The 20,307-nt window shown below is 35.1% G+C and overlaps 1 protein-coding gene across 1 annotated transcript in view; it reads right to left on the reverse strand.

Annotated features, from left to right (window-relative positions):
* The window catches only part of Tyr (tyrosinase), a 96,807-nt gene that overhangs the window by 17,809 nt on the left and 58,691 nt on the right, over positions 1 to 20,307 (reverse strand). The window contains exon 4 of the mRNA XM_076843894.2: positions 1,222 to 1,403. Within this exon, the coding sequence (XP_076700009.2) occupies positions 1,222 to 1,403 (182 nt within the window). The remainder of the gene's footprint in view (positions 1 to 1,221; positions 1,404 to 20,307) is intronic.

Here is a 20,307-nt window from a genome sequence, read left to right on the forward strand (position 1 = left end):
GACTCTTGTTAAGGAAGTCAGGGTCTACTTTGACATGATGAAGATTTCCTAGGTGCCAATCAATAGATGAATGGACAAAGAAACTGTAAAATATATGTGTATGTGTATATATATTATTCAGCAATAAAAAAGAATAAAATGATAGCATTTGCTGATACATGGATGTAGTTGAAGAATATTATGCTAAGGGAAGTAAGCCAATCCAAAAAAAACTAAAGGCTGAATGTTTTCTCTGATTAATGGATGATGATGATGGTGGGGCATGGGAAGAATGGAGAAACTTTGGATTGGGCAAAGGGGAGGGTGAGGAGTGGTTATGAGGATATGAAAAATGGTGGAATGAGATGGACATCATTACCCTAGGTACATGTACCATTGTACAAATGGTGCATATCTACACTGTGTACAATAAGAGAATTGAAATGTTGTACTCCATTTATGTATGACGAGTTGAAATGTATTCTGCTGTCATGTACAACTAAGTAGAACAAATGAAAAATTCAAAAATAATAAAAGGTTTATTAGTAATGCATGTGAAGAATATGCATGTAGCAGGTTTCCTGTAGGGAGAAACATTGCCATCTACCCCTGATTTGCCCAAGAGACACTGGTATAGTCCTACTTAGGAAGATTATTTAAAACACAGATCTGACGCCAAACCTAGGGTTTTATACAACTATCTTAATTGGAGACATAGCAATAAACATTGTAATCATCATTATAGTCATTATTGTTGATTAGAAATAAAATCAAGATTTTCACAAATTTTCTAGTAGTATGAAGCTCCCAAAGAAAATTACAAATCTGCCAGTGCTTATCTTATGCCATACAGCACTAGTCTCTTTAATCTCACAATAATTCTTTGGTGTATTTTGATCATGATATTTCAGATTATTAATGAACTGAGATTCAGGAAATTTAAGCAAACTTCCCAAACTAACACCACAGTTAAATGGCAGAGTCATAGCTGAAAAATGTCCCCATTCTAACTTTAGTGTTCTTTCATGGTTGCCAGGTGCAAAGTGTCCTATATTAAGCAAAATGGATATAAATTCAAAGGTCATGTGATGATAAATTGGTGATAAGCTAAGAAGCACAATATACATGCCCAATTCAAAGTGTTTGAAGATAACATTGCAGAAAAAGAAGCTTCTGTACTACCATAAAAGAAATAGATCACACTACATTCAGTAATTTATCAAAAAAGAAATTGCCCTTTACCTGAATCTTGGAGGTAGCTGTATTCATAGCCCAGCTCTTTGGATGAAATAAAAAAGTCACCATTTCTGTAGAGAGGAATGAAAGGAACCATGTAGGATCCACGGTTATGTCCAATGGGTGCATTGGCTTCTGGATAAACTTCTTGAAGAGGGCGATGCCTTCGGAGCCACTGTTCAAAAATACTGCAGAGGGAAGGATTATTTGGATTTATCAATGTAATGTTTATGACCAAATGTGCTACATGCATGTACAAGTATGCCACAATGAATCCTGCTATTATGTATAATTATAATGCACCAAAAAAGAGAAAAAAATAATGTTTATAAAAATATACATACATATATTATATATATGCAATATATATACAAATATATATACATGAATATGTATATATATATAGTTTCTCTATGTATGTACATATATATATATGTACATACATATTTGCAGTTCTGTGGATTGTACCAAGGAATTCATGCAAACTACATTCTCAAAATAAAATAACAAGGTCTATATGAAAATACCATGCTAATATGATTAATAGCTTCTAACTTGAAAATAGTTCATAAAGTACAAGTTCGTGTTAGCAGGCCCTGAGGAAGTTCATTAGTTTGAAAGAAATTTGAGGGTAGTTTTTTTTAAAAGTCCTAGAAGAATGAAACTGACACAACTAGTTTAGAACTTTCAGAATGTGAAAAAAAAAATGTAATTATTGGTTGAATGAAAGAATACTAGATCTGGAGTTAAAGAACTCTCCTGAGGCCTACCTCCATATTTTAATAGCTATATGCTTAAAATCACTGAACTTCTTGGGAAATTAGACTCCACATACTTAAAATGAGAGTAGTAATATCTTCCCTACTAGAGAATACTCTCCCTACCTGTGTTCAAAGCAATAACTAATATATTCTTTTTTATGAAGGTGCTAAATAAGCAAGTTATTTTTACTTAGCTTAAAATTTTGGCTAGAAGACTAGTATGTGGTAGGGAGAGTATTCTCTAAAAAAGAAAAGGATAATGCTTTAAACACAAAAATAAAATTTGAAAAAACATTTTCAACCATTTTGAAGAGAACAAGGAAATAGTGATCATTTTTTTTCCACAATGGAAAAAAAATATTTATTTAGAGAATCTGGACTTTTCTGATCTGAGTTGTTATTTAATTGTGGATTAATTAATGAATCATCCCTGAAAATCCAGCTTATGAATACAAAATATTTTCTAGTTAGCTCCAGTATTAAATTTGTGTTTACTGAGTACCTAGTGTAGGCTCTCACACTCACATAAAAATCTGACACATGTTGGTTGTGACATGGGAGATTTGTACAATATCTTAACCTGTTAGAAATTCATTTTCTTTATCTGAGTAATGAAAATAATACCATTGTCATGAGGATATTGGGAAGCTTAATTACAAGGACACAAGATACATAGTTAGGAGTTTGACAGGTGATGAGCAGAAGTTGCCTCTCTCCCTGCAGTCCTTTTTCTTTCTCTACTTTCTCCTCATTATTATTGTTATGCTCTATGAAATTTATGACTTGTGAAGGACATGAGATGTGCTGTAATAAATGCCAAAGCAGTGTATATTTGAGCAAGGTCTTTGGTGATGGTGATGATTCTAATAAGCATAAATGGGAAAGCGGATTTTAAATGTTTGTTTTTTCTGTGTCTCAGTTGTCTCAATTGAAATTAGAAACTGGATTAACAAACTCCTAAATTTATGCAAATCCTATAATTTTATGAATTAGTATTTTCATTCTTATTTTAATTTTATTTATGAAAGCATTATCTTCTCATTATAAGTAATTTTGAGACTACAAAATAAGCAAAAAGAAGAAAAATTTGCAGATTTTTTTTCTATTTTGTTATGGTTTTAAAAATATGCATGTATAATGACATATGTCTTTTGCCAAAAAAGGGAAAATTATATGACAGATAATAATTCATAAGACACTTTATTTATATAAATCCATGTGTTTTCAACTGGTAAATTTACTTTTTAATGATAAAGAGTGTTAAAATTGAACTAATTTAAGGACATCCCAATATACAGTGAGTCACTAGATAAGTGCTTGAAGCAAAAAAATAAAAAAAATAAAACCTTTTGTCAATTGAGAGAAATGACTACTATAGTTTAATTTATACTCTTGTTTCTGCCAAGAAATGAGAATTCTTTACCTAAGTAGGACAGGAACATCAATTCTTAGCACTAAGAGAGTTAATGGATGAGACCATTAAAGTGCTCACCCACCCCATCAACCTTTTAAAATGAAGGTTTAATCTTGATTAAACTCTTCATCAGTGGTTCTCATTTTCAGTTAATTTTGTCACACTGTCTAGAATGGCTCCCACTGGAGCACCACTATGTTACTTAGAAAAGCACACTGACATTTTGGAAAGAAAAGGTCTTCTTATCAAAGACTCATTTAAACTGTATCTAGACAGTTTTCTGGAAATCTGAACAAGCTTGAAATTCATAACAGAGGAATCAGGAAAAACTAAGAGATCACAGATGGAAACATTACAAAAAAAGATTACAAAAAAGATTACAAAGACTACACTGTTGAGAAAGCATTGAAGGTTAATCTATGGCCTCAATGAATCCCCCAAAGATCAAGAGGGATGTGTCTTATGGATGAAACAACATGGGACCTCAGGATGCAGATCTGACATGTGAAGACTGTAGTGACTTCCATCTCTACAGTAAGGAAAAGTCAGACAAACTGAAAATCAGGAACTTCTGTTGGACTCATGAGAAACTGAGGTTACATGGCAAACTGCCAACTCTAAAATTATAGAGGAAAGGAACAAGACCGAGATCTGCTTATCAGGAGCAAAAGCAGCCAGATCCACAAAATGATAGGGACACTTTCACTCTTGAAGAATAGCTGGAGCCTGGGTCTAGACTAGTGGTGAAAGAAACTCCTGCCTCAGGCTCAGTCTTGAAGGGCAGTAGAGGCCATGTGAGGAATTTTTGTATATTTTCCTTAGAGCAGTAAGAAATCACTGTTTATATCTGGGTAAGTGGGTGATCACATGAAGAATTAACATTCTAAAAGAATACAAAGACTACACTGTTGAGAAAGCATTGAAGGTTAATCTATGGCCTCAATGAATCCCCCAAAGATCATGTGGTAAAATCAATCCCCAGTGCACCACTGTTAGGAGATAGGCCCTAAGGAGAGAATGAAATCTCAAAGGCTCTGCTCTCACTATAGATAAATTTGGGTATCCCTGGAGTCAGTTAATTATTCCAAGAAAAAGCTTGTCGTAAAGCGAGTTTGGCCCCCTCTTGCTTTCTTGTGCTCTGTTATGCTTTGCCTTTCACCAAGGATGCCACAGCAAAAAGGCCCTTGACAGATGGCAGCTCTTCATCCGTGGACTTCTAGCCTCCAGAACTGTAAAAAATAATCTCTTTCTCATCAATTATCCAGTTTTAGGTATCTGAGGCAGAAAGTCAAAGTTGATGGATGTGCAAAGAGCAAGGGAAAAAGATAAACAAAGCAGGGAGAAAACTGTCTAGCCAAAGGACATCCAGGAACATCAGTGTGACCAAGTAAGAGCCACAGCTGTTCATTTATCTTGTTTCCTCAGTGCCTAGTACATAGTAGGTGTTCAATATTTACCAGATAACCAGTCTCTCTCTCTCTCTCTCTCTAGTTTATAATCTAACCTACAGGACTAAATTAACAATCAAGCAATTTCTGTAAAACAAACTCCTAATGTGTCTTGTTTATTTAAGCCATAGTAAATCAAAGTATAAATATTTTATTGATTTAATTTCACAAAGGAGAAAATTGAGTTCAAGTGTTTAGTCTTTCCTAATATTCACTCAACTGGAAAGCAATAGAAGGTCTGGGATTCCATTTCAGATTTCTATGGCTTTTACAACCATACCCAGCTGGCAGAGTAGGTTCAGAGCTCAGGTGTTCTATTCCAAGTTTAATACCTTTGCACTAACAAGCCAGAAATTAGTCAGTAATTAGATATTAAAGCAGAAAAGTGGAAACAAAGCTTTTATGTTTTCCTCCAAATGGTAGCAAGCTTTCAGCATTGTACACAAGTGCAAACTGGGCATCTTCTGTCATTTCTCCTTACCTAAAAAATAGACACTTGATTATAAAAGTGCAAAGAAGAAGTGACTGCACAGTTGCCAAACACTGACAATGATAGTCTAAGGATGTGCGGTTTTTCTGTGTGGGATTAAAATTTATATTTTTCTTCACAGGCCACAAGGACCCATAGACAAACTGTACTTGCAAGGTGGCAACAGAGATGTGGGGCAAAGAGAATGGTATTGATGTAGACATGAACCTTGAGCTAGCTGTTGACTAACTTGGGACATTCTCTGAGGGGGGCTTCTTTCTTTGTGCCTATGAAGTAACTTTGAACATGCTGAGTGTTATGTAGTGGTACACTCACAGGAAGTGGTGGGGAGTAAAGGTGCTGAAGGAAGAGATATGATATATACTGTTGTGAACAGAGGAAGTTCCTATGGCATGAAGAAACTAAAGGTCAAAACAGGGTGAAGCACAGCTTTATCATGTGCAAAGATGAAGTTAAAGCAGGAGTTGTCACTTTGGTTCTGGGATTGGTGAGAAAGCCAAGAAGCCTCTTTTTAAGAAAGAAGACCTCTTTTTAAGAAATCCTGTTTGAAATTTCTGGCATTGATTTTGTTAGGAATGAGGGATAATCTGAAAATCTCAGTTTATTTATGTATAACATGTGGATTATAATAAACTTCAAAGAACTGTGAGATATAATTGAGATTAGGTGTGCAGTACACTTAGGACAGTGCCTTACATTCAGTAAGCACCCAACAATAACTAGCTGTGAATATTTTTTTTTGCACACAACAGAAATCATCAGTTCTACAGGTTAAGACAATAGCCAAGGTTAATTTTCTTACATTGGAGGTTTTACGACTCTGTTCTTTGGAAATTTGAGTGTACCATGAGCAGGACAGGGAATGTTCTAACAATTAAGTATGTCAGTGAATTTTATTTGTTATTTTTAAAAACTAAACAGAATGAATAAAGTCTTGTATCTAGCCCAACAGATTTTGGAGCTCTACTTAACCCCTTCATGCTCATTTCATTTTCAGTAAAACAGGGATCCTAATGTTATGAGAAGAATTATGCCCCCACCAATTGAAGTCCTAACTCCTGGTACCTGACAAAGTCAGAGTTTGGAGATAAGATCTCTAAGGAAGAAATCAAGTTAAAGTGAGGTCATTCGGGTTGACCTAGTCCAACCTGACTGGTGTTCTTAGAAGAGAATATGAACACAGACAGAGGTAAGGCTGTGAAGGTACAGGTTGAAGATTGCCACCTATAAAGTCAAGAAGAATGGCCTTACAAGAAACTAACCCTGCTGACAACTGGATTGCAGACTTCTAGTCTTCATAGTTATAAGACAATAAATTTCCATTCTTTAAAGCCATCTAATCTGTGGGACTAGCTTATGGCAGCCTCAACAAACTGATAGGTAATAGCACTTACTTACCTCAAAGGACTGTTGTAGCTTTTAACTGAATTAATACATGTAAAATCACTTAGAGTAATGTGTAGCATAGCATAAGTATTCCTATTATTAATGTTGACATTAAACTTATAATTACCATTTGTGAGTTTTTCTTTTTCATAATTAAAAAATGTTATCTACTATATCTTCTGTTCCTTCAAGGCTTATGTCAAATGCTACCTCCATGAAAACTACAATAAGAATTAATCTTTTCTTCCTCAGAGTATTATATTTGTGATATTGCATTGCAATTATTTCATTATATGTTACTTTCCAACTTTATAGAGAGCAGTGCTATTGCCTTAATGTTCCTTATGCACCCTACATTCACCAAAGGGTCTGCACATAAACCAAGAGGTTGCATTCAGATCATTTGCAGAAAGTTCAAATTTTCATCAATTCTTCAAGAGAGTATGAATCAAACATTTTATGTGTTATTTACTTAGTAGACATCAGAACTGGGCAATGGAAGAATCTAAGAGATGCTGGTGATTTTGACTTTGTCTTTGTGGATTGTGCCATTTACAGATCCACAGCATTTTGCACAGTACATGCCACGTAACAGCACTGTGTCAGATGCTGGAAATACAAAGTGAAATGAAAGATTGTCCCTGATTTCCAAGAAGTTGAAGTTTGGTCAGTAAATCAGAACAAAAGAGCATGAATGCCATGAGAGAATTAGGAATGCTGGGGACTTTGACACCTTAAGAGAACAGACAAGAGTGACAGCATCTGCTTGGATGTAGATGGGGATGTTAGGTAAGGCATCCCTTGCAGTGATGTTTAAAATTATGTTTTGAAAAATGAATAGCAGAAATCTGGGCAAAGTTTTAAAAAAGGAAAGGACTCTCTAGGAAGAGTAAAGCTCAAGAATAAAAGGAGGTGCATGTAGGAAAGAGGTTCTCTCCTCTTAATTAATTAATTTTATTAATTGTTTCCTTTGCTGAGAAGAAGCTTTTTAATTTGAATCCATCCCATTTACCAATTCTTGATTTTACTCCTTGTGCTTTAGGAGTCATGTTAAGGAAGTCAGATCCTAGGCCAACATAGTGAAAAATTGGGCCTATATTTTCTTCTCTTAGGAATAGGGTCTCTTTTCTAATGCCCAAGTCCTTGATCCACTGTGAGTTGATTTTTGCACAGGGTGAGAGATAGAAGTTTAATTTCATTTTGCTACATATGGATTTCCAGTTTTGCCAGCACCATTTATTAAATAGACCATCTTTTCTCTAGTAAATGTTTTTGCCACCTTTGTCTCGTCTGACATAACCATATTTATGTGGGTTTGTCTCTGAGTCCTCTATTCTGTACCATTGGTCTACAAGTCTATTTTAGTGCCAATATCATGCCATTTTTATTACTATAGCTCTGTAGTATTGTTTAAAGTCTGGTGTTGTGATGCCTCCTGCTTTACTTTTCTTGCTAAGGATTGCTTTAACTATTCTGGGTCTCTTATCTTCCTAATAAATTTCATGATTGCTTTTTCTAATTCTATGAAGAATGTCATTGGGATTTTAATTGGAATTGCATTAAATCTGTTAATGCATTTGGTAATATGGCCATGTTGACAATTTTAATTCTGCCTATCCAGGAGCTTGGTAAATATTTACATCTTCTGTTGTTTTCTTCTGTTTCTTTCTTTAGTGCTAGGACTCAAAACACTTAACACCAAAAAACCCAAATAACCCAACCAATAAATGGGCTAAGGAAATGAACAGACACTTCACAGAAGAAGAAATACACAATTCACAATAGCTAAACTGTGAAGCCAACCTAGATGCCCTTCAGTGGATGAATGGATTAAAAAATGTGGCATATATACACAATGGAATTTTACTCAGCATTAAAAGAGAATAAAATCATGGCATTTGCAGGTAAATGGATGGTGTTGAAGAAGATAATGCTAAGTGAAGTTAGCCCATCCCCAAAAAACAAATACTGAATGTTTTCTCTGATATAAGGAGGCTGACTCATATGGGGGTAGGGAGGGGGAGCATGAGAGAATTAGATGAATTCTATATAGGGCAGAGGGGTGGGAGGGAAAGGAAGGGGGCAGGGGATTAGCAAGGATGGTGGAATGTGATATCATCATCCAAAATACATGTATGAAGACACAAATTGATGTCAACATACTTTATATACAACCAGAGATATGAAAAATTGTGCTGTATACATGTAATAAGAATTGTAATGCTGTCATTTTTTAAAATCAATAAAGGAAAAAAATTTAAAAATTACAAAATAGGGCTGGGGATGTGGCTCAGTGGTCAACAGCCCCTGAGTTCAATTCCTGGTACCAGAAGAAAAAGAAAGAAAGAAAGAAAGAAAGAAAGAAAGAAAGGAAGGAAGGAAGGAAGGAAGGAAGGAAGGAAGGAAGGAAGGAAGGAAGGAAGAAGGAGGAAGAGAGAGAGAGAGAGAGAGAGAGAGAGAGAAGAAATACAGTTGATCAACAAATATATGAAAAAGTGTATGGAAAAAATAAGTCCATCTCTAGCAATTAGAGAAATGAAAATCAAAACTACTCTAAGATTTCATCTCACTCCTGTTAGAATAGCAATAATCAAGAATACAGGCAACAATAAATGTTGGCAAGAAAGTATTGCAAAAGGTACACTCATACATTGCTAATGGGACTGCAAATTGGTGCAACCACTATGGAAAGCATTATGGAGATTCCTCAGAAAATTTGGAATGAAACCACCATTTAACCCAGCTATCCCACTCCTTGGTTTATTCCCAAAGAACTTAAACTCAGCATATAGTGACACAGCCACATCAATGTTTATTGCAGGTCAATTCACAATAGCTAGACTATGGAACCAGCCTAGGTGTCCCTTAATAGATGAATGGAGAAAGAATATGTGGTATATATACTCAATGGAATTTTACTCAGCTCTAAAGAAGAGTGAAATTATGGCATTTGCCAGTAAATGGTTGGATTTGGAGCATATCATGGTAAGCAAAATAAGCCAATCCAACAAAACTAAAGGCTGAACGTTTTCTCTAATATGAGAATACTAACTCACTATAAGGCGGTGGGCGTTAGGGGAAAATAGTGTTACCATAGATTAGGTGGAGGGAAATGAAGGCAGGAGAGGGAAGGGGATTTGGGAATAGGAAAGATAGTAGAACAAAACAGATATTATCACTGTATGTATATATGTGACTACATGACCAATATTATTCTACAACATATACACTCAGTAAAATGAGAAATTATATCTCATCTATGTATGATATATCAAAGTACATTAATGCATTCTACTGTCATGTATAACTAATTAGAACAAATTAAAAAAAATAAAAGGAATTCAGGCATATTTGGGGGGCCTTGAAAGAAGTTCAGAAGAACTGAGAGGAAGGGCATCTGTGAGTATCTGTCAGAGAATGTGTTTTAAATCAGAAAATGTAGGGCTTTGTATGGTAAAACTAAGTATTACTCTGAAAACTATGAGAAGCTACTGAAGGATTTTAAGCAATGGAGTGAGAGAGTTATGTCTACATAACATGTCTAATTAATGCATAATTGTATGAACCAACAGCTATGTTTGGGGGCTTAAAGTAGCAAACACATAATAAATGGAGGGTCAACTTGTACCAAGACCACTGGGGAAAATGTGGAGACTTTATCTGAGTTTGAAATAATAGCATCCCAGTAGCTCTATTTCCCAATGCTCCTGGCTAATCATGGAACACATTTGGGGATTATTTGAAAATTTTTACTGAATAACAACACTTTTAAATGAAATGCAGACTTGAAGAGCCTTATTGTCAAGGATGAGTAGCCTCAAATGAAAAGCCTGTTAAGTGACTAAGAAATTCAACTGAAACCAACTTCAACTGACTATAATTTCAAGTATATACTCTACAACTTCTTAACATGGCTGAGGATCAGGAAACCAAATCTTAGAGTCATGGTTAGGAGTTAAAACCAGATTAAAATCTCTTAAACTAATGATTAAACTGGAAGGAACTTAGCACATATAAACATTTAAGCATATCATAAAGTGGCAGACACCTAGCTAGCAAGTATTTTGAAGGGGTTCTGATTATAATGTGTACCCAGGAACAAGATGCATCATGCTAAGCAGACATTGTGCTCAAATAAAGTGGGTCAGGCCACACTTAGGAGCCTAGTCAGAGTGAATCTATGGGTTTCTTAAAAAGTCAGCCTATCCAGACAAGGGTGGGTATAAGTGGAAAGCTGGCTATTTATTTATCTATAAATGGAAATTTTTATTTGGCATTCAAAACATTAGTGCTCTTACCAGTGAAGTCATGAGAGAAAGCTTACTTTGCCTAAGATGCCCACTTATTTAGTCAATAAGTATTCTGTCATGTACCCAGTATATGTCAAGTTCCAAGAATGGATAAGAACTGATTCTGTCCTCATGGATCTCATTCCATGTTGTGATAAATATGTGCATAAAATATTAAGGCTATGTAAATGATGTTTTTGGAGGCATGTACAAGAAGTTTATGAGATGCATATAAGATCTGTATATAAAGCCTATAGCAGGAACAACTAACTGAGGAAGACAAGGAAGGCTGCACAGCAGAAATGGGGAGGGATGAGTAAATTGTGTAGAAGGCCTGGTATCCTGGGCACTTCTGTAATGGAAAAATTAAAAAATGGTTTTGTGTGGAATGGAATGTAGAGTAGTACAGGATCAATGGGAAGTGAGACCAGAAAGGTGTGATGAGTGAGACCAGAAAGGTGTGATGAGTCACACTGTGAAGAACCTTTATGTTTCAAGAAGAAGAGTTTGGACTGAGGATCAAATTGCTAGCTAAGTACTTAGATAAGGAGTAACAATATTTGGATTTGATTTTTAAAACTACAATTAAAGAGGATGTATATATTTTATTTTATAACAAATCAAGATGTATTATTTCTAATTATTGAAGATTATGGGGCCAGTAATCAATAAAGCAACTTATACATATGACAAATAACTAGAACCCTGCATGTCTGCCAGTTCTCTTCAATCTGTGGATTCAATCACATGTAGATTGAAATAATAATAAGAAGAAATTACATGTGTACCAAACATGTACAGAACTTTTTCCTTCTTATTTTCTAAAAAATGCAGTATAGCCAATGTATTTAAATAGCATTTGCATTGAATTAATACTATAAGTAATTACAGATTATTTAAAGTGTACAGGAGGATGTGTGTAGATTATGTGAAAATAGAATGCCATTTTATATTAGGGACTTCAGATTCTATGGTTTTTGGTGTCCACAGGGGTTCTGAACCAAGGTTTGAATGGATAACAAGGAACAATTATTACCTTTCTACAGGTAGCTATGCTGTCCCTCTTCCTTCCAAAAATTCTCATTTGACATAAAAAGTTTCTAGTACTTCCTACTATATTTTTAAGTTTTAAATGTATTTCATTTAAATATATTTTAAAGTGATACATAAAAACTGACATATTGATTGGATGCCATGTGATGTGTCAATACATGTATTCATTCTATAATGTTTAAATCAGGGTAAACATTTCTATCATTTCAAACATTTAAAATTTCTTCTTGGTGAAATATTCAAACTCCTTTCTTTAAGCTTTTTGAAATACTTATTATTGTCCTCTATAATTATTCTTCTATGCAACAGCACACATAACTTCTTATTTATGTCTAACTATAATTTCCTACACATTAATCAACATTTTCCCCTCCCTCTCCCACTTCTGATTTCTACCAACCCCTGCTCATATGACATTAGCTTTTTTATATTCCACATATTAGTGAGATCATGCATTACTTGTTTTTCTCAGCTTGGTTTATTTCACTAAATAATTTCAGTTTCATTCATGTCCTTGCAAATGGCAGGATTTCATTCTTTTTATAGCTGAACAATGTTTCATGGGGGCTGGGGATGTGGCTCAAGTGGTAGCGCGCTCGCCTGGCATGCGTGCGGCCCGGGTTCGATTCTCAGCACCACGTACAAACAAAGATGTTGTGTCCGCCGATAACTAAAAAATAAATATTAAAAAAAAAATTCTCTCTCTCTCTCTCTCTCTCTCTCTCTCTCTCTCTCTCTCTCTCCTCTCTCACTCTCTCTTTAAAAAAAAAACAATGTTTCATGGTATATTTGTACCATGTTTTCTCTATCCATTCATCAGTTGATGGATCCTTTGGATGCTCTGTTTCTTGGTTAATGTGAACAATGTTGCAATGGATAAGGCAGTACAGATGTCTCTGTAATAAACTGCTTTTATTTCATTTGAGCATATACCCAGTAGTAAGATCTCTGAATCATACTGTCCATCTATTTTTAATTTTTTTGAGGAACCTCTATGTTATTTTCCATCATGACGATACCAATTTACAATTCTACCAACAGTATGCAAGTGTTTCCATTTCTCTGCATCTTTGCCAGTACTTGTTACATTTAGTCTTTTTTAATCTATTTTAATTTTTAAATTTTAAAATGCATAAAAGTTGTACATATTAATGAGGTGTCATGAAATGTCCCATGCATGTATACATTATGTAATTAAACATATTCATATTCATCTCCTCAAACATTTGTCATTTCTTTGTGATGACAGTTTCACAATCTTTTTTTTCTAGTTTTTCAAATGTCCAGTACATAATTGTTATCTAGTCACCATATTGTGCAATTGTATTCCAACACTTATTGATCCTATATAACTTTAACTTAATAACTATTGATCACCCTCTCCATGTACTTTTCTCACATTATATTTTTTCCAGGATTAGGGAATAAATGTAGGCCATCAGGAATGCTAGGGAAGCACTCTACCAGTACACTATATCCCAGCCCTTCCCATCCTGTTTTTACCAGCTACTGGCAATTGCAATCCTGTTCTATCTATAAGATCAACTTTTATATTCCACACATGAGTGAGATCGTATGGTACCTGTATTTCTGTACCTGACTTATTTCACTTAACATTATGGATTAACAATGTGGATTTCTAGTTTCATTCAAGTTACCACAAATGACATGATTTCATTGTTTTTATGGATAAATAGTATTCCATTATTTATATGTGCCACAGTTCCTTTATCCATTCATCAACTGATGGGACACTTAGGTTGTTTCCAGCAACCAATCAGGAAAACAGTAAAAACAGCATACTATAGGTACACAGCCACATCAGTGTTTTTAGCAGCACAATTCACAATAGGTAAATTGTGGATCCAACCTAGATACCCTTCAGTAGATGAATGGATAAAAAAAATGTTGTATATATACACAATGGAATATTTCTCAGCATTACAAGATAATAAAATCATGGCATTTGCAGGTAAATTGATAGAGTTGGAGAATGCTAAGTGAAGTAAGCCAATCCCAAAAAACCAAATGGCGAATGTCTTCTCTGATATTAGGATGCTGATTCATAATGGGAATGGGCTGGCCGAGGGAGCATGGGAAGAATAGACAAGCTTTAGATAGGTCAAAGGGGAGGGAAGAGAGGAATGGGGGTAGAAAAGATAGTGGAATGAGACAGACATTATTATCCTAACTACATGTATGAAAACACAAATGGTGTGACTCTACTTTGTGTTCAACCAGCAACATGAAAAATTGTACTCTATTTGTGTAATATGAACTGAATTGTATTCTGCTGTCATATATAACTAATTAGTATAAATAAAGTAAAAAAATAGTACTGTAATGAACATGTTCATTCACATACTGATTTTTATTTCCTTTGGATGTGTGTCAGTTGTGGGATTTCTGGATCATCTGGTAATTTCATAATTTTTGAATAATCTCTATAGTCTCCCATAATGACTGTATTAACTTACATTCCCACCAACAGTGTGCCAGGTTTTTTTTCCTCCGTGTCCCTGCTAGCACTTGTTATCTTTAGTAATTTTTATAGCCATGCATATTGCATATTACATATGAGGTGGTATACCACGGTTTTGATTTACATATCTCTGATGTTTAATGATGTTGAACATTTTTTCATGTATCTGTGGGATATTCACATGCATATTTTCTTTTGAGACTTATCTATTCTGCTCATTAGCCTATCTTAAATTTGAACTTTTCAGTTATTTAGTTATGTTTTTAACATATTCAGGATATTAATCCCTTGTCAGATGTATAGTTTGTAAAAATTTTCTCTCATTATCAGTGTTTTTTTTATGCTATTGCTTCCTTTGCTGTGTAGAAGTTTTTAAATTTGATGTAATCCCATTTGACTGTTTTTGTTTCATGTGCTTTTTTGGTCTTCCCCCATTCCAAGAGCAAGGATTCTTCTGCATGGTGATGCCCCATTTTTCTAGCACCATGTATTGAAAACAATGTTCTTTTCACAATGTTCTTTCTACAATTCTTCATGAGAGTGATCATTTTGAGACCCCTAGAATAATGATAAATGACTAGATGATTCATTAATAATTTCCATTTATTTGCAAATGCCATGTATCTAGTATTAAACTAAGGACTTTGATATATATCACCAACTTTTTTATTTCTCCAACAAAACCACAAGTAAGATGTTGGTAATAGTAGAAGAAATAAGAGGTGGTTTATATAACACTATATGCCAGGTACTCACTTAATCTTCAAAATAAGGTGTGTTTTATTTATCTGTATAAGGTGTGTGTAAGGTGTGTTTTATTTATCCATATTTTATAGATTAGAAAACTGAATTGTGAGTAGATTAAGAAGCTTACCCACGTTTAAATGGCTAGGAAATTCCAAGTATTACTAGCTCAAAAAACATTCCTATTAAAATATACATAGAAAAATAATCAAGCAAACAAAAAAGTACAGTTTAGTTGACTTTCTCAATTTTTAAATTAGTAAACAGACACCAAGTGCTTCCAATTATGTAATTTTAAAATACATACATGCACACAATCACACAAACACTGCTTGTGTGCTTTGGACATTTTTAAATTTAATCAAGAAAAAAATGTTGTAAAAGAGATTCTGAGTAATCAAACAAAAAATCCTGTGATCTTTTGCATTAGAAATGAAAACTTTATCTGTTTGCTGCCATGATAGTAGAACCTAGAATAAAGTATGTACACAGTTGACATTCAACAAATATTTGATAATTAGCTATCCCAAAGGCATTCCTGAATCTTTCTGACAGGAAGAGGAGATTTTAATAGGTATCTTTTTGGAAACATATGTTCAGCAAATTGTTATTGAGCATCTACCCACAAGGCAAGCACAGGCAGCGTGTACGGCAAAGTACGAAATAAAAAGCTTCAAAAGGCAGAGTTCTGCCCTTCAGAAACTTTTAAAAAGAAAAACCACTTGGATAATTTATGTAGCTTCATATCTTTCATTATTTGTATTATTTCATATTTTTATTAAAAGGTATAGAGTCTGAATCTAATATGGAAAATTATCTTCAAGTGCTAAAGCATCAAGGTCACCATTAGTGGTAAAAAGAATTAAATGAAGTTCCAGGTGGACACATGAAGTGTAGATTCACTCATGTACCAACCTTCCTATCAAAAACAACAAACACTGCTCTCTGGTTTCCAACATATTCACTGAACATCCCTAGGATTTTGAGTTTCTGTGTTTAATATGACATTGATATCCTCTTTGGTTCTCTCACCCATTGTGGTAAATTTCACCTGCTTCTGAGAATTATGGTGAGAGGCTCATCCAATATCTATGCAGATGGTGGATTCTTTTATTTGTAATAAAGTCTCTACTCCTGACAAAAGAATATTGTTCTCATTTGTTTATTTGGGTCTTTAGACAAACTCTAATACTCCCAGTCTTGCAAGAAGTTTGCATATGTAATGGGTATTTAGAGGAATTATGCAATTATTTCTTCACACAATAACCTACATTCCTGCATTCCCTGCATTCACAATTGCATAAAGGTTACAATTCCATTATTCAATGTACACCACTTCCAGAGTTAGAATATTCTTTACTTCCTTTGTAGCTCTAAAAGTTCCTATTGATAAAAGTCATAAGATTCATTCATCATCCTAGATCACTAATATGACATTTGCCAACTCATTCACACCCATATCTAATCTGAACATCCTCTGTTTCTGCATCTACTCCAGAACATATAATAAGAAAAAAAGTTTATTTTGGTGCATATGGATTTTTTTTGAAGTAGAGGGAAAAGTGAAAAGTGGGCAGATAAGAACAAAACAGCAAAATCCATGAATGTCAGCCAAAGGAGTTTGAATTTGTTCTGTATACATTGGGAGACACTGTTGCCATTTGGTAAGGGGGATGATGTGCAAAACAGAGCACAGAAAGATTTATATGGAAGTGTTGTGCCGCATAAAATTGTTTTTGGAGAGATTAGAAGTAGTGTCCCAATGCAAATGGTATGGCTAACTACCTAGAGCTTACTCTAAATGTAAAAATAAGTTAGAGTTAATCTCTGTAGATATGATAAGAAAGCAAATAAGGTCACAAATATTTCAACACTAGAAGTATGATCTGGAGGAGGAAAAATTTACCCTGAGCTAAAAGGTTTCTTTCCAATGAACAACAACTGTTCATGCATGCCTAAGAATATTTATGACATACAATAATGGATGCATAGGAGCACAAATATACAAATAATTCATGCAGTAATAAGACTAAAATCACTAAAAATTTAGATGAGAAAAACATGAAGTGTTCAAGTGCAGTCCAATGAATAAAGAAGATGAAGTAAAATATCTTTCAGAAAGCAGATCCCACTGGACCTGACAACCTCACATTTTAATCACAACAAATGATTCTGATTACTATAAGGAAAGAGCACAGGAAAAGATGGAGCCCTGAAAAAAATATTAGTTTCTACATGTTTTGCCCAAAATAGCAGTTAGATACCCATCCAACTACTCATCATTTTATTTTCTAGTAGCTAACCTCTCCATTTATATATCTAAGTTCTTTAATTCCTAACCGCTGTAATCTTCCATTTTAATTGGAAAAAGTTGACAAATTATTCCTTTCAAAATTTGTAATCTGGGTGTCACTCAATTTGGAGTGAAAGTGTAAATTCCCACTTTGGGGCAAAGAAAAAAAACTCTACCATTCTCTTTGGATTGAACTTCACTATGGGAGAGAAGATAACACAGATGAAAGAAATATTTCTTGTGCTAAGAAAATATCTGTAGAATGGTGAAAGATTACTGAATCCACTCCTGAAAATAAAGAATAAGAGAGGGTAGAATACAAAGAGTGTTGATCTACATCATTTCAAGAAGAATCAGGAGTTTTGTCCCAAATTTTTATCAACTATTACCTATGGAAAAAACATATATATATATTTTTTTTTCCATAGGAGATATATATATATATATATATATATATATATATATATATATATATATATATATATGAAGCTAGAGAGTGGAGAGTGGAGTATCTCTATTTTCTGATCATCATGTGAGCCACTTCCCTCTGCCACACTGTTCCACCATGATGTTCTGCCTCACCTCAAGGCCGGAGGAGGAATGTAGCTAGCCTCTATGACACCTCTAAAACCATGAGTCCTCAAATAAACTTTTCCTCCTCTATAGTAGTTCTGGTCTGATCCTTAAGTCATAGCAGTGAAAAATCTGACTAAAACAGAAATTGGTACCAGGGGTGGGGCTGTTGCTGTGATTAACCTTTGGTTGGAAGACTTTTGAATTGTTTAGAAGCACAAGCTGGAGAGGCTTTACTTAGAAGACCAGAATGCCAATAGGACCATGGACAGTGAAAAAAGGGGTCATGAGGCTTCAGAGGAGGACTCTTAGAATTTGGACTAGGGGCCATTCCTGTTATGTTCTGGATGAGAATTTGTCTGCATTGTGCCCTGTCCTGAGACTTTCTGTGAAGCTGATTTTAAAAGTGATAGTTTTTTTTTTAATCTGGCATAAGAAATATCTGGGCAGCATAGCATTCAGGCTTAGCATTCAGGTGGTGGCATGGATATTGCTGGCAGCTTTTAGCCAAATTTATTATTGTAATCAGGAGCAGAAAGCAGAGTAGAAAGATTTGAAAAACTTGGACTGGAAAATTGGGAAAACTAGGGCTATGAAAGTTGCAATTGTTAAAGACATTAAGGATACTAAAGAAAAGACAAAGACTCTGGCCAGAGACAATGAGAAAGATGGCTTGAGGACATCTCAGAAGCTGGGAAAACCACACCCATCTCAGATTCAAGAGAGTAAAAGTGAAAATTCTCTTGAAAAGAGATACTTGGGGTACCCTTCTTGCACAAGGGGGCCTAGGAAGTTTTTTCAACATACTCAACCACACAGGCACTCAGAGGCTCATGCAGCCATGGTTGCTGATGAAGATGTCAGCAGACATTGGCATCAACCATGTGTTCTGGTTGTACAGAAATGCAGGATGCTGGAGTTAGGGAGTCATGAAGGCTTTGAGATTTCAAACAAAGGCACAAGAGGCCAGGCAAAGTGCCTTAGGGTCAGAGTCCCTGTGGGCAGTCCCTGAGAGGGCAAGGTGTGGAGATGTGAAGAGGAAGCCAAAGGTGCAGTGGAGAACCCTGAGATTAAGAAATAGCAGTAACATGGGACTTGTCCTAGGAAAGGTGCAGGAATAGAGCAGAGACAGACTAAAAGAAAGGCCACTTAGGCTGCAACAAACAAGTTCACAGGGTCAGATCTGCACAAGCTCTTTGGAGAGAATATCCCAACACCATTTGCTCAAGATGCTGACAGGAAACTACAGGACTTTTTTGCGCAGCTGAATTTCATTCTTGCTTTGTTCTGATCCTTTCCCTCGGTGTCCCTTTTTTGTATATGGAAATATTTACTCTGTACAATTATATATTTAATACTCATAAATTGCTTTTAATTTTTCAGGAGCTCACAATGAGAGATAGCCTTGAGCCTCAGAGAAGACTTCGGACTTGAACTTTGAGCAATCTTGGAACTGTTGAGAATATGGGGACTCTTGGGAATGGACTAAATGTATGTTGCATTGTCAGATGGGTGTGAGCTTTGCGGGTAGATGTGAAATGCTATGGTTCAGATGTGAGGTGTCCCCCAAACTTTTAAGTGTGAGACAATGCAAGAGGTTTGGAGGAGAAATCATTGGGTTATAGCCTTAACCTAATCAGTGAATTAATCCTCTGATAGGGATTAACTGAGTGATAACTGGAGGCAGGTGGTATATGGCTGGAGGAAGGGTTCATTGGAGCGTGTGGCTATGAGGTAAGCATTTAAATCTGGCTAGTGGAATCTCTCTGTCTTCTGATCATTATGTGAGCTCCTTCCCTCTGCCACACTCTCTGCCATGATGTTCTTCCTCACCTCAAGCCCTGATGAGTAGAGCTGGCCTTCTATGGACTAAGACCTCTGAGACCGTAAGTCCTCTAACTTTTTCTCCTCTACAGTTGTTCTGGTCATGTTCTTTAATCAGAGCAGTGAAAAAGCTGACTAAAACAAAGGGATTTCTTTCCATTTCTTTAGAGCTTAACTAAAAATATTCCAGTATTATTTTGTGGTTTTTAGTGTTTGAGGCTTGCAAATTTATTGGGTTAAAATCATTCCTAAGTATATTATTTTTTTTGATGCTAGTGAAAATTATTTTCTTAGTATTGTTTTCTGATTATCTATTGCCAGTGTATTGAAATACA

Source organism: Callospermophilus lateralis, chromosome 2 (genome assembly GCF_048772815.1).
Source record: "Callospermophilus lateralis isolate mCalLat2 chromosome 2, mCalLat2.hap1, whole genome shotgun sequence".
NCBI classification, from domain to species: domain Eukaryota; kingdom Metazoa; phylum Chordata; class Mammalia; order Rodentia; family Sciuridae; genus Callospermophilus; species Callospermophilus lateralis.